This window comes from Trachinotus anak, unplaced genomic scaffold, assembly GCF_046630095.1.
Source record: "Trachinotus anak isolate AG129_WGS33_773 ecotype Australia unplaced genomic scaffold, CSIRO_AGI_Tana_v1 ptg000005l, whole genome shotgun sequence".
Classification (NCBI taxonomy): Eukaryota; Metazoa; Chordata; class Actinopteri; order Carangiformes; family Carangidae; genus Trachinotus; species Trachinotus anak.
In genome coordinates, this window is record NW_027273856.1 from 22,211,896 (window position 1) to 22,226,851 (window position 14,956).

The 14,956-nt window shown below is 38.1% G+C and overlaps 2 protein-coding genes across 5 annotated transcripts in view; one reads left to right on the forward strand and one right to left on the reverse strand.

The window, feature by feature from the left end:
* LOC139621977 (G-protein coupled receptor family C group 6 member A-like) overlaps nt 1-14,956 on the reverse strand; it is a 28,555-nt gene that overhangs the window by 7,974 nt on the left and 5,625 nt on the right. For all 3 annotated transcript variants that reach the window (XM_071478987.1, XM_071478985.1, XM_071478986.1), the window contains one exon: nt 6,313-6,405. In XM_071478987.1, the coding sequence (XP_071335088.1) occupies nt 6,313-6,320 (8 nt within the window). In that variant the 5' untranslated portion in view covers nt 6,321-6,405. The remainder of the gene's footprint in view (nt 1-6,312; nt 6,406-14,956) is intronic.
* tmem63a (transmembrane protein 63A) lies at nt 267-14,857 on the forward strand. 2 transcript variants are annotated; one of them, XM_071478989.1, is made up of 23 exons: nt 267-402; nt 2,442-2,613; nt 2,816-2,895; nt 3,066-3,144; nt 3,443-3,480; nt 3,590-3,732; nt 4,097-4,148; nt 4,275-4,383; nt 4,653-4,723; nt 4,858-4,938; nt 5,275-5,389; nt 5,689-5,822; nt 6,318-6,461; nt 7,135-7,288; nt 7,376-7,482; nt 7,569-7,655; nt 9,005-9,070; nt 9,544-9,706; nt 10,091-10,196; nt 10,417-10,584; nt 10,968-11,083; nt 11,171-11,221; nt 11,686-14,857. In XM_071478989.1, exons 2-23 carry the CDS (start codon nt 2,467-2,469, stop codon nt 11,824-11,826), a joined length of 2,352 nt encoding a protein of 783 aa, XP_071335090.1. In that variant the 5' UTR covers nt 267-402; nt 2,442-2,466; the 3' UTR covers nt 11,827-14,857. The 2 variants fall into 2 exon arrangements, with proteins under 2 accessions (XP_071335090.1, XP_071335089.1); XM_071478988.1 differs by lacking the exon at nt 267-402 and adding an exon at nt 456-604.

Here is a 14,956-nt window from a genome sequence, read left to right on the forward strand (position 1 = left end):
ACTCTCCCATAATAAAATCTAACTTGTACTGCAGTGCGTCGCCGGGACCTCCCCCAGTGTTGGGGTCCTGGATGTTTAGTTCCACTTTCCCTTCACTGCTTCAACCGCTGCTTTTGTGTCACGTCCATCCGTCAGTATTTCCTCCCTCTTCACTTTATTCCCAGCAAGGAAATAGTTGCGTTTGCGCCAAAACCACGCAAGTGTGTGAGGTCTTCACACGAACAGCGACAGACCGCTGCTCCGCTGCTCCTTGGAGGCTGGAGGACTGACCGGGACCCTGATCACGGGAGCGTCTGCGCATGTGCGGAACATAAACGGGACGGGAGCGCAGACGGGGTTCATCGGTATTTCCAGTGAAAAAGCAAGTTTCCTTCACGTCAAGAGTGAAAGGCGGATTTACAGGTGAGACCGTTTACATGCCACACATCTGCGTAACAACCCGAGACCACAAGTTATGCGAGTTAATCAAGTTGCGTCAGCGGATGTTGACATGTACTTGTAGCCGTTGGTGGAGTTGGCGAAACTCATTAGCATTAGCAAAGTTTTCTGTAACTCTGGAGGAGTGTAGCTGCCTCCTAAGTGTTGCTGTAGTCGGTCTGCTCAGGTCAGTGTAATACGCTTTCCTTTGCTTTCAGCCTGGTGAGTTAAGTATCTCGACACTGCTCTGTCGACATGTTGAGCCCAGCGTCAATATAAGGAACAGCTGTTAGAGCCAAGAGCTATCACCCTGACAGACATGCCTGCGGTCAAGCTAAGAGTAGAGAGGTTGCTTCATCTGTGAGCTCTTCTGTGGGGTTTTCATTTCAGGATTAATTTACAAAAGTCTGGGGTTATATCATACTTTATAACTTGTAACTCGTGACTCCGTGAGCTTGGTCCATCTATGTCAGGAAAGGTGGGGCGGCGGCGCTCTGAGCTACTTGTGACGAGAGGGATTTGACATGGACTCCAGTCCCAGTCACGCTTTAAGCATGACAAAATCCCCTAATACTGCGTTCAGGCTCAGAAAAATTAAAAACCACAGGCATAATTATACTGCTGCCGCCGATGTCTTTCAGAATACACTGCTGTAAAGTGTAGGGCCTCAAACTATGAACCAAGCAGGGGTGGAGTGTGTACTTGCACCTACACTTTACTTGACTACTTCCGTTTCATGCAACATTTGTAGAATAAACAGTCCAATAATATACAGTACATTACTGTGCAAAAGCACTGTATTTGCAGAAAATACTTAACATGGCTTTAAAATTTTGATTGCAGGAAGTTTACTTCTAACATTGTAATGTTGTTACTTTTAATTAAGTAAACTGTACTGAATCAGCATCTAGGCATTCAGTGCAATCAAAGACAATACCAGCTAATTTTCTAACTTCCTCACTTAGCAGTTGTGATGAAAAGCTGCTGCCTCTTGGTTCTCCAGTGGTGCATTGTAGCTCCTCCTGATAGGCCAAGGAGCCTACTGCAGGAAGTGATATGACTAGCTGATTAATCAGTTAGTAGACTGACAGAATATGTTGATATTCAGTCAATAATTTAAGTAATTTCTCAAGAAAAAACTTAAATATTTGCTGGTTACAGATTCTCACATGTGAGAATTTGCTGCTTTTCTCTGTTTTATGACAATATAAATTGAATGTCTCCAGGTTTTTGACTGTTAGTCAGACAAAACAAAACATTTGCAGATGTCATCCTGAGCTCCAGGAAAGTGTTTTAGGCATTTTTCACTATCTTCATTTTTTCAGCCTTAAAAAAAATAGTTGCTTCATTGATGGTGACAATAGTTGGCAGTTGCATCCCTACTGCAGTGTGTTGTTAAGGTCAGAAGTGTGGTAGATTATCATTGCAAGCTGTGTTAATCAGTCATGAAAATCTGTGTACATGCTCCATAGGCTCATGGTCTGAGACCCCTGATGTCGGCATTACCTTATAATGCCTTCATGTTTCTCCTGCAAAGACAGCATCCCTCTGTCTTTACCCTTCTTTTCAGTGCAGCAACTAATTTAAAAATAGGTCTAGATTCCTAATGTTATATTAATTATATTATTATTATATAATATTAGGGCAAAAATTAGTCAGCAACACTGTTTGGTTATTTGTTCAGAAATAAATGTAAAATATATGCAGATTCCAGCCTCTCAAGTGTAAAGATTACCTCTCTTTTCTTCTATTTAGAAAAAAAAAAGAACTTTTTACTTTTTTCCCCCAATGTTTGGACAAATCAGGCTATTTGAAGATGTCACCTTGGGAAACTGTGACCCACATTTTCAACATTTTCAGACATTTTATCACCAAAACAATTAATTTAAACAAGAAAAATAATCAGCAGTTTATTTCATAATGAAAATACTTGTTACCAGCCGTACAATTTTTTCTATCACTGTGAGAACAGATTTGGCTCTTGGAGGTCATTTCTCAAAATATACTACTGTTAATGTCCACAGACAAACTGCTGGTTCCACTCCAGTGATGACTTACCTGTGGTGGCTGATCACAAATGCCTCTGACTTCCGGGACAACAGCACCTGTTTCAGCTCCACACAGAGCACCGTACTCAATGGAGGCGACTTTGGAGGCGTGCCAGTTGTGCTACTGCTCGATTTCTCTGTCTTTTTGGTATGTGTCTGTCTGATGTGATTCTGATCAAATTAATGAAGAGTTCAAATATTGTGACCCCAGTTATTTGTACTGTCTTGTTTTCAAAGGCAGAACATGCTTAATATCTGCTTTATTCTTGTAAATAAATGTAAAGATAGTGCAAAAAAGTTATTTCTACTTGGCAATAATAATCTATAATGACTTTTCTTTCCACCTACAGGTGTTGCTGTTCCTCTTTTCTATTATCAGGAGGAAGTTTTGGGACTATGGGCGTCTAGCACTGGTCGCAGACAATGAAGGGTCAGTTTACAACCTGACAATACTTTTTTTTCCAGCCATGGTGGCATGATCTAAGGCTTGGGCTAGGTGTGGTAGACATACTGATTAGAATAAATATTGTAAACCAGGTGAAATGGTGAATTGAATCATCCAGTTTGATTTCATCCTTGACATTGAACATTGTGTTTTAGGTTCACTGAGTCAACACACCGTCGCTATGGACGCATGTCATCCATTGCGTCCAGTGTGGATGACGTGGAGTATGAACAGGTATAAAAAAGAAAATCTTTGTAGTCAGTTCCAGCAGCAAAATCAGGATTCATAAAGCATAAAAGACTGATCAATATGCCAAGTCAACACTGCTATTTGAACATTGTTTTAGACGCACTTCAGTTGCAGTTTTTCAATACACTTTAGTAATCATTTTGACCCACACCTTTAAGATCACACACAGAATAACCTTCTGTAGAGATATGGTTTTAGTCCCACCATGCTTATGGGAAAACATGAAGAACATTACAAATATGTTTATTGTATGTGTAATGAAAATATCTCTCTTTCTCTTTAGGGATTCTGCTCTTGGCTGCCTTACATTCTCAGAATGGAGTGAGTAACTGTGCTTTGTTTTTTCTTCTTCTATTTTTTATCATGCTGTCCATACAAGCCATGTGCAGGTTTCTTCAAATCATTGTGTGTGTGTGTGTGTGTGTTTCAGTGAGGAAAAAATTAAAGCCAGATGTGGTATGGATGCTGTTCACTACTTATCCTTCCAGCGTCATCTGATCGTCTTGCTGTTGGTCATAACTGTCACCTCCCTGTCAATCATACTGCCTGTCAACCTGAGTGGAAACCTGCTGGGTGGGTTTGACATTACACTCTGTCTCTGATTACAGGCAGAGACACAAGTGCACAACGATAACAACCTGTGTCTGAAAACTAAAAATTACAGTTCCCTTACATATTTTTTAAGGCTGTTTTATATACTGATTATGGGTCAGGTGTGTATTTTATGGTGGCTTCAAATGCGAATCACGCAATCAGAACTGAGGCACTGCACCGTCCACTTCATAATCAGTGACTTGTCTCGAAATTGCATATTTTTCTGTAGGTGATTTTGACTGAACCCTGGCTTAGGTTGCTTTTAATTTTGATCTTTATCTGTTCATGTTCTTGTCTCTACTTTCTTACATTTTCTTAAAAAAATAGTATTTATTTCTTTCAGGTAATAAGCCCAAAGATTTTGGAAGGACAACTGTTGGGAATCTTCAAAAGGGGTAACTACTGTATAAGAGTATGAAATAAAAACTTTATAAGGAATAATAAGTAAAAGTTTTTATTGCAGAGATTTGTCATTTGGTCATACCAAAATGTTTATTGGTGTCTGTCATTTTTGCCTCTAGAAACAACCTGCTATGGCTGCACACAGTGTTTGCAGTCCTCTACCTGGCCCTGACAGTTGTTCTACTGCGACATTACACATCACAAATGAAAGGCATACGCAGAGAAACAGTGAGTCTCTGACCACTTCAGACTAGATTTGATGTTATTTTATATAAAGTTCTGAACATCCACACTTGGTCTGGATGTCACAGTTGCATAGACTTATACTGAGTCCTTATTACTTTCTTTTTTACCTTAATTTGATTAAACCTGTCTGTGAGGACTTCAATGCATTATGAAAGCCATACCAGATTAAAGTGTGGTGAATCACTTTAACTAGCTCTCACTGACCTGTGATGGCATCTGACCAATCTGTCACTCTGGCTTTCACTTTATAGACGAGAAACACCTTGTTTCTTCGTTCAGTTCCTAAAACAGCAACGGAAGAAGCTGTAATGACGCATTTCACGTGAGTGCACCGAACTTTCACATCCACTGTTTCTGTATTGTGTAAAGTTGACTTCCAGTCTTGACACATTGTTCTTGCATATTACCATCATAGCCATCTGTTCCAGTCCTCAGTGCCAGTATTGTTTTCTATAGAGAGGCGTATCCTACCTGTCGAGTCTGTGCTGTGACCCTAGGATATGATGTGGCCAAGCTCACGCATCTTGATAAGGAAAGGTAAGAAAGCAGAAGTAACTGCATATAAAAATCATTTTTGGTTTGTGTCACAGCTACAAACCCACAGATTAATAATTGTCACTTAACCCAACAACTCCACTGAGCCTTTTAGCCTCATAAAGCTCATTGTTTTTGTTTTATGGCTCAAAATTTACTGTATGTTTCAGTCTCATTCTTACTGGTCAATATTTGAATGGTTTTATATATTTTACCCATGTCTGCAGAGGAAATGTCTACAACTTGCAGTGTGCAAAATATATTCCAGGTTTAGAAGTATGTGTTTAAAATGTTAAATTAAACCAAGTTGTATATTGTATATTTGTTTTTACACTCCAGAATCCAAGCTGGGAAGAACCTGCGCTACTATGAGCGTGTCCTAGAGAAAACAGGAAAACGTGAGTTGATTAACCCCCGTTTGTGTGGGCACCTCTGTTGCTGCACCAACTCTGAGGTGAGATGGACCAGATGATAGCACTGTTTTGGCAGAGTGTCGGAATGCTTTTATTTATTCATTTATTTATTTATTTATTTATTTTCCTTAATGTAATGATTTATAATAAAAGTACATTGGACTAAATGCAGTTTTTAATTGCAGAAAAATTTTAATTCTTGTGATGAAATAAAAAGCGTGTTTTAGTGCTATTCATTCACATGCACTGTAAATCAGCAAGCATGGTAACTATTTTACACCAAGATTGAAATGAAGGTGTAAAGCATTTAATCAGTGTGTATCTGTGTATGTTTCCTCAGGTTGACGCCATAGAATACTACACCACTAAAGAAAAAGACCTGCTGGGAGAGGTGAGGAAGCAGGTAGAACTGGTGCCACAGCGCCCCTTGGGGATCGCCTTTGTGACCCTGCAGACTGAGGCCATGGCCAAGTAGTGAGTAGTTTTTTGTCAGTGCTTGCATTTGTATTTACAGGTGGAGGAAACAACAGTATCGTCTGTATTATTTGATGAAAAACCTGAGACATGATAATAAAGTCCAGTCCAACAGCAATGCAACCAGTACTACCATTGGGAAGTAGTTTTAGTTGTACTGTATTAGTGAGGCATTGATCCAAATCTAATAATTATTTCTTCGGCCGTTCTTTCCATTTCTCAAATTATGTTTCTTTTTTGAAAATGGAGCAACATGCTTTTGTCAGAGACAGTAACATCACTGCTATGACAAGAGGTGACTGTTTAGCAAACAGTATGTGCCATTGTTTTCTGCCATGAGAAGTTGTTTCACGGCCTGGAGACAGCAATATCATGTGAGCTGACAATGGTTGTCAGATCAGATCAGTTTTCTCACAGTTTTATTGCCACCTCATGACTTTTTGTTTGATAGCTGGTTAATGTGTATCACAAACACCTGTCATCTACTCACCTCAGCATTATGAAAGACTTCAATGCACTCGAGTGTGGTGGCACAGGCAGCTGCTGTTGGAAGAGGCGCCAACCTTCATCCAATAGTGAAACTCTGAAAGTGAACCAGTGGACAGTCAGCTTTGCACCACATCCCAAAAATGTCTACTGGTAAGGTCTGAGACACCAACCCTTCACACAGTATGTGCTCCATGCAGATCATATGACTCAGTATTTATAACACTGGTGCCAGCAGGGAAGGGAAATAATTCAATATTATCATTTAGTGATTTGTAGTGGATTCATGTGGCTACAAAATTCTGATGGCAAATAAATTATTCCAGTTAAACTGTAATTAAACAAAATGAGTTGTTTATTTTTTGCTTGACGTAATACGTAACAGTGGAACCCAAAACATTATATTGAACACCAGTTTAATTATTTCATATATAATCTTACTCACATTCTTATATTGTGGCGATATTCATCACATGAAAATATCCCTGTTAATATTGTAACATTGATTTCAACCATATCAACCAACCGTATGAGGTATTAACAAGGTGTTTTAAAGACAGTACTTCAAGATGTAGTAAAATCGATTATTCGTCCCACTCTAGTGAAAAAACCTGTTTATGAGAATTTATTATAAAATTCTTATTCACCATAGGTTATATACTGTGGATAATGTCATCAGTGAAAGTTTTAATTTAGTTACCTGATGAAGAGGAGGAGGTGGAGGAATAAGAATGGGCCCCAGACATATGTTTTCTCAGCTTTGTGCTGCCTCTCTGTGTGTAACTGTCCTGTTGCTTCTGTTTTCCCTATTTTCCCTGTCCTACAGGGACAATCTGTCAGTGCGGGGTTTTCCCTGGTTCATGCGCTATGTGATGCTCAACTTCCTCATTTTCTTCTTGCTCACCTTCCTCACGACTCCCACCGTTATTATCAACACCATTGACAAGATCAACGTGACTAAGCCCATCCAGTATCTCAATGTGAGACTTGCACATGCACATACACATATTTGCCACAGGTTTGCTTTCAAAACTATGAATCTACACTTGTTTTTTTTTTCACCTCAGAGCCCCATTATCAGTCAGTTCTTCCCCACTCTCCTGCTGTGGACCTTCTCCGCATTGCTACCTACCATCGTCTACTACTCTACACTAGGAGAAGCACACTGGAGCAGGTATCACACATACATACACACACAGGCAGTGCAGTGATTGGTTCCTGAGAGGAAAATGTTTCGATCCAGTTCCCTCTCTGTTTCAGGTCCAGTGAGCAGCTGAGTATATTGCGCAAGCTCTACCTCTTTCTGCTCTTCATGGTGCTTATCCTCCCCTCACTTGGACTCACCAGGTAATTTGTGTTACCATTAGTTTGAATAAGCAACAGTTCATCATCCAGGTTAATTTTTGTATTTACAGGTATAATTCATAGTTTAGCAATAAGTGTATGTTAAACACAGTAATAAATGGGGAGCTTACACATTAAAAAAAATTAGGAGGCAAAAGATAAGACAGGTATAAGTAGGTTGTTAATGCGACGTACCATTTTCTGTCACACAAGATAAAAATAAATGCAATAAGTAATGTCATCATTTAAATGCAGTGAAAATAAACATTTCTTTACCTTACATGTAGCTGTTGTTATAAAAACTGATTTGTTTTTAAATTTTTCAGCCAAATCTCAAAATTCGTCCTATGGTGTAACTTTATTTGAAGGACCCTTTTAAGGTCATGTTACTAAAGCCTCTGTGTAACTCATGACATGTGCATGGCCTGTTCTCAGACTTGTTCAAATATTTAACTTTTTTACAAGTTAAAGACCCAAAAGGCTGAAACATGCTTTGATATGACACCTGTACTGTCACACTGGATGACAAGGTCTCTTTTAGAAGCTTTTCCAACATTTTTTTCTTTTTTGAGCATTTTCAATTTTTTTGTTTTTTTTAAATTAAACAATTACATAAAAATATTGTTTGCTGTTTTTATAGAAAATATTTAGACTACTGTTATAAAGTGTCATGAAAATAAGTATAATGTGTATAAAATGTGAGGCAGAAAGACCCAAGGAAGAGAAATGAGTGGGAGTACTTTAATATGATACCTATCACCTTTTCTTCAATGCAATAACCACTATTTCTGGCCTTCAGTGTGATATATGTCCAAAATGTGAAATTTTTTTTATTTTATCTCAAAATATCTTAAAAGAGTTGAGTGTTGAGCATTAGAGGAGATGTAATCATTATTCATCTTAAATTGGTATACATTTCAATAGTTCTGAAAAGATTACAGCAAAGTTTGACCCGCATTTATTGAAAAAGTCCAACAAGTTCAACTAGTCATGAGGAAAATAGTGTTATTCATAATTAATATAAAATTTGTAGCACACCATAGGACACATTTATGGTGCTGTTCAGAGAAAATGTAAAAAAGAAAGAAAAGAAAAAAACAGTGAAAGAACTGACAAAGTTAGTGACCCTAGATTTCAAATATACTTTATGTATTTTATCTTCAAAAATAGTGTTTTACCAAAAAAAATCAAAAGCATTTTTACTATAATACTTTGTCATATTTGTCAACTGCTCAAATACAAAAGCAAATTTAAGTTGGCAGAGGATATTAGCTCAGGCTAATTGTTGTATTTTCATATAGTTAGATTGGGTATTGTTATTGGTATTGGAATAAGCATTTTTCTTTTTTCAGTCTCGCAGTGTTGTTCCGCTGGTTGTTTGATAAAGAGTTTCTCTCAGGTGGGACATTGCGATTCGAGTAAGTATTCCCTCTTTTCTGCTTCTTGGTTTTGTTTTGTTTTTTTCAATTCTATTTAAAAATTTACTAATTAATTCAAAGTATGAGTACTTCATAGAAAGAGAGAGAAATTAAAATGTTATGTCAGTTTTAGAGATAATTAAAAACAGAAAGATCCCTCAGTGGCAATTTTTCACAGACTCCTGTTGCAGTCCCGTTTTGAATCTTACTTCCCTAAGTTCGGTCGTCATTTCATTTACAACTTTTTTTCTAAAGTTGCCAGTTTTTGTTGAACCTGATATGGCTAGTAAAAAACTTGGGAAACATAACAAAAGAAAATGTTCTCGCATGTGACCTGTTGGTTTTTATAATTTGTGGACAGAATTTCATATTCTTAAAAGTCCCCTTTTTCTTTAATGTCTTTTCCTCACTGGTTCGACTTCATTTGATTCTTTTCTTTTATCTTTTTGTTTTCCTTTCCTTTCTTACACCAGGTGCGTGTTTTTACCTGACCAAGGGGCATTTTTTGTCAACTATGTGATCACAGCAGGCCTGGTGGGGTCTGGGATGGAGTTGCTGCGGTTGCCAGGGTTGCTGCTTTACACCATTCGTATGGCATTTGCCCGCTCTGCTGCTGAAAGGAAATACGTCAAAGAGGTTTGTAATGGTATTGTCCATTAAAGCAATGCTATACCAGGGGCTAAAGTCTTCCTGTTTTAGTGAAAATAGAGAAAATGTATACATTTGGACATTATTTTAAAAAGTTTGTGTGATTTTTTTTATACTGTTTACTTTACCAGTATCAATATATAACTTTATAACTGTAAACAGCTGGAATATGTGTAATAGAAACATATTAAGTGTTTTGGCCAAAGAATGATCCATTTGCTTTCTGACTAAATTGATTTATGCAGTGTTATCTTTTCCTGTAAACTCAAGTCAATGAAAAGTTAAACAAGAAGAATGGAATATTTTGTTTGTTGATTTCTTTATTCTCAGCCTCATTTCAACATTTATAAGTCACTCAACTTGTGCTTACAGAACCAAGCCTATGAATTTGAATATGGAGCCATGTATGGCTGGACCCTCTGTGTGTTCACTGTCATTATGGCTTACAGCATCATTTGTCCTATGATTGTGCCTTTTGGTGAGTAGTTAGTTGGACCATATACAAGCATGCTCTCACACACACAACACATTTCTTCATGTAAGGTTTATCATCAGTAGATGTATTTGCCATTCTCTTGATTACGCCACTTTGTCAGAGAGATCAATGTCCCTTTATACTTTTGTACATACAACATATGTCCAGTCACTTCCATGGTATGGTTCATAATGGCTGTATTGTGTGTGTCTGACTCCATCAGGTCTCCTGTACATGCTGCTGAAGCACCTGGTAGACAAACACAACCTATACTTTGCCTACCTGCCTGCCCGCATAGAACGCCAGGTCCACCTAGGAGCAGTCAATCAAGCTCTGGCCGCACCCATCATCTGCCTCATATGGGTTTACTTCTTTTCTGTCCTCAGAACAGGTAAGAAACAAGCAAGTGCTTAACCTGAAAAAGCTGACATCAAGTGACTTTGTGACAAAGTCACCTGAGATTCACTGATGGCAATTAACCACTAGAGCTGAGAGATATCTAGTTATGTTAAAACCTGTAAATACAGAAAAACAAAAACTGTAAACTGTTTTGGCTTTAAGAAAGAATGTGCATTTGTGGACACTACCTGTGGTCATACCATATTAATTTACAGAATTTTACATGCATGAAAATTTGTGTTAAGATTACACCCGGTTACTGAAAACAACTGTTCTTTTTATTTTTCAACATATATGTACACATATATTTTCCTGCTTGCAGCTACGTAAGAGAAATTTCCATGCAACTATTTCTATGTGACTGTGTGGTTTCAGGTTTCATGGCCTCCACATCTCTTTTTACCCTGGTGGTCCTGTGTATTACTGTCTTCATCTGCATCAGCGTCACCTGCTTTGGCCATTTCAAATACCTCAGTCCACACAACTATACGGTAAGGGCATGTTTGTGCACATATATGTCAGACTCGCCCTTTCTATCCCTCACACTAAGCCCTCATATTGTTTGTGTTCTTTTGCAGGTGAAAGAGGAGGACGAGGATACAGCAAAGGGAGAGGAAGAAAACACCAAGGTATTGTACTGAACTAACAAATTCCACTGCATGAACGAAGATCAAATGTACTTAGATTTTAGGAGAACTTACCTTAAGTTTTCTTGACATCCTTTTGTTATGTTATTCATTAACAAAGTAGGTACCAGGTTAGTGCTTTCTGAACAATATGCTAAAGTCCTCACTGATCAGAATACACTGTTCGTGCATTGGACCTTGGAACTTTTCAGTCATTTTTGCAGGCCAAGTTCATATCTAATGGATCCCAGTTTGCCTAATACATTGTCAGGAGCTTTATCTCTTTATTGTGTAATCTTCAGCATTTGTTTTGTATCAAAGTCATACTTTGGCCATGACATCCAATATTGCATCAAACACATCAGGGAGAACAAAAGAACACACAAAATGAACATTGAGAAACATCCTTAAGAACCCTTTGATTGTTTGCATCACTCATCTCTCCCTTTTGTAATGTAAAATTACAGGTCTACCTTCCCAGAGTGCTCAATCCCAAATCACCTGTCAGCACCACACAGGAGTCTAAACCTCAGCAGTCTTATGGCTCTACAGAGGACAGCTTGGCCTACCGCCCCAGCCCAGTGGACGAGAGCATGTCAGATGGCTGAATAAGTATATTTCAACACAGAGTCAAAGCTTTGGAGCTAAGACTCCCTCGACTCCTGATTGTAAATCTGCTCCCTTCACAACGATTTCAGTATTGAAGTCAGAAATTGCATTCATCCCCATCCTCCTGTTCAGTCAAACACAGCCTGTCCCTGGGGCCTCATTTATAAATGTTGCAAAACAGAGCCTGAAAGAGGCATACATGACTTCCCCACGCAAAAGTTAATAGAAACAAGCTTGAGGAAAGAATGCAAGCACCTGTATGCAAACTCTGACCCATGCGTACAAACATATTGGAGACAGGAGAAACTGGCAATGCAAATGGTGAGGTGATGAACTGAAACCGGATTGTAGAAATGAAATGTGAGAGGCATCGTTATACATAATCATAATCACAAAAACCAACTCAAATCTCAAATAACGTTCCGCTCAAAATTTCATCAGCGCTGTCTCACTATCACATTCCCCACCACAGAGCGCAGAGGGTAGAGGCCAGACTGTAGCTACTGACACTCATGGTGAGTTGCTGAGCCACTGCAGCTGTTCAAATGCCAGGATGTGACAGGTGGCAGGATCCAGGAAAGTCTGGCTGCTGCCTTGTCCTAATATTAAGTGTGAATATACTGACCCCTTTTCACCTCAAACATGTTAACTAGGCTAAACTGATTAAATTATCATTATTGGTTGTTGAAATACAAGATATCATCAAATAGCATTAAAGAATACCAGAACAGAGCATCAATAGTTTTCAATAATACTAATACTGTAATACTGTGTATAATATTATTACTGTGCATATTTCACCAAGAACAATTTTAGTTTGTTTGTGCAAAATGACAATGAGAGAAACACTTATATGTTCGTTTGGAGTTAAATACAGCATTTATTGTGCTTTTTTAGATACTGTGATTTCATCAGCTACCTACGTGTCTATAGCCTATAGATGCTTAACACTTGTTTTGGTGTCTCTGCGCCTGGTTGGTCCATGCTCTGACTGTGTGCATCAAAGCATTCAAGGCACCCACCTGCACGTCTGATCACTTTGTTTAATCTCTGAAATATTCCTGTTTGTTGCATGAACAGCTGCTGCAGACACGGGCCTCTCAAACTCTGTTTTGTTTGTAACCCTCTGTCCATTCTACACGGAACAATATGTATATCGATATTCATGAGGGATTTGCAGTGATCATTTATGGTTAATTGTGGGAGTGTTTAGGGCAGAGCATGAGGGTTGTCCAAGTGCACAGATTTTGATAGTGATTTATAAAGGGGAGTTGCATGGAGGCATGTGTGCACACAGGTTTATAAATCTGATTTCTTTTTTTGCGTGTGCCTTTTTTTAGCTTTTTGTGCATGCGTACACTTTTAGCATAGATTCTAAACACTGTTTTATAAATGAGGCCCCCGGCACTGTGCCACCCACACTGGTCCAACATCTTACCTGTTCTTCAAATTTGAATTGCTTTCTACAGGAATGAAGGTAAATAGTAATTTATTTGATATTTTGATCATTATTTGCACTTGACCAGCACAGCACACACATCCATGTCCACATATCCAAAACCTACCAAGTAGTCTCTCTCAGTCTTGTCTGTCATAAAACACGCTAACATGTTGTCTGTTTCTGTATGAGACCTTTCTGATAAGGACCAATTTAACCAAAAATGTTTAACCAAAATCTGCCATTTCAATCAAACCATAATGTGTGAGAAAAAATACTGAAATAATTTTTTTGCACATGAATTATAAGGCAAATTATGCAGTGAAGGTAATTATGCAAATATGTCCAGAACAAGATAATGGCCATGACATGACATGACATGAGATGGACAAGCAGAGCTGTCTGTTTTTTCTCCAGATTTCTCCCAAGTGCCTTTTTTAATGCCAGAGGACAATGTCTGCCAAGGGAATAACTTATTGCCTAATGTTTATAATGCTCTTTTATATCAAAAGAGGTGTGTCTTTTTGTGTACTAACAAGAATTTAATATTGTTACTTTTGTAATAAGACATGAAAGCGAATATTTATATCAGTATTGCAGGAGTTTTGTGACCAAAAACTTTGTTTAATCCATATATTGCAATGGTTAGAGCTGTTATTTGCATTGTTGTTTAAGGTACTAAAATTATGCTGTACTATTAATGATGTCTTTGAAGAGATCAGGGCTTATTTGTATTATTGTACTTTAAAGTTAAGTTTTTGCAGCTTTTTTTTAAAAATATGCATTTTAACAAGGAACTAAACCTGAACCTTTCAGTGTTGTTTTTTTCCAAAGTTAAACAGATAAAATGTCTTCAGGCTGAATATGTTAAGAGGAGCACAGTCTTAGTTTTGTATATATTATGACAAATGAACAATCTTATGTGCTGTTTTAAAATATAAACAGGAACAAGTGTACAAGTGTGAGTACTTCTTGCCATTGGGGGGCACTGTTGAACTGCACTATGATAGCTTTACCTCTGAAATATTCATAAGGCAGTGAAAAAAGACAAATGTACATTGTTGCATTGAGGATTTCTAACTTATTCTGACACTGGTATGAGCCAGTTTACTAAGCAACAGTCACATTAGCTCCACCCTCTCACCTGATCTTTTACTACTGTCTCCCTTTCTGTTCCCTTTTGATCTTTTTCCTGCCCTTCTCTCCTTTCTCGCCATAGTGCCTGCTTCAGACGAAAAAGACCTCTGTTATCATTTAAGGACTTTTGAATGCTGATTAACAGTTGTTAAATATGGCTAATGAAGTGCTAAGTTAACTTATAGGTTATTAGCTGTGGCAAACAGAGGTACCCTGATGGAGCTTCACAATAGTTCTTGAACTGAAGAACAAAAATCAGGAGGAGCAGCTAAGTGGTTCTTAATTGCTTAACATTAGTTCTTCCTGGCTCCAGCAGTTGACACACTTGAAGATTGTTTACACAGACAAATATCTATTTTTTAGAGCAATATAAATTCTGTGAAATCTGAGTGCACATAGGTTATTGACTGTATTTTACCCCTACTGTTGAACAAAGATGAAATATTACAAAACAATCTCTCAGTTGTTTGTTCTTGCTCAAGTATTGTTTCACTGTGTGTGTGAGAGAGAGAGAGAGAGAGAGAGAGAGAGAGAGAGAGAGAGAGAGAGAGAGA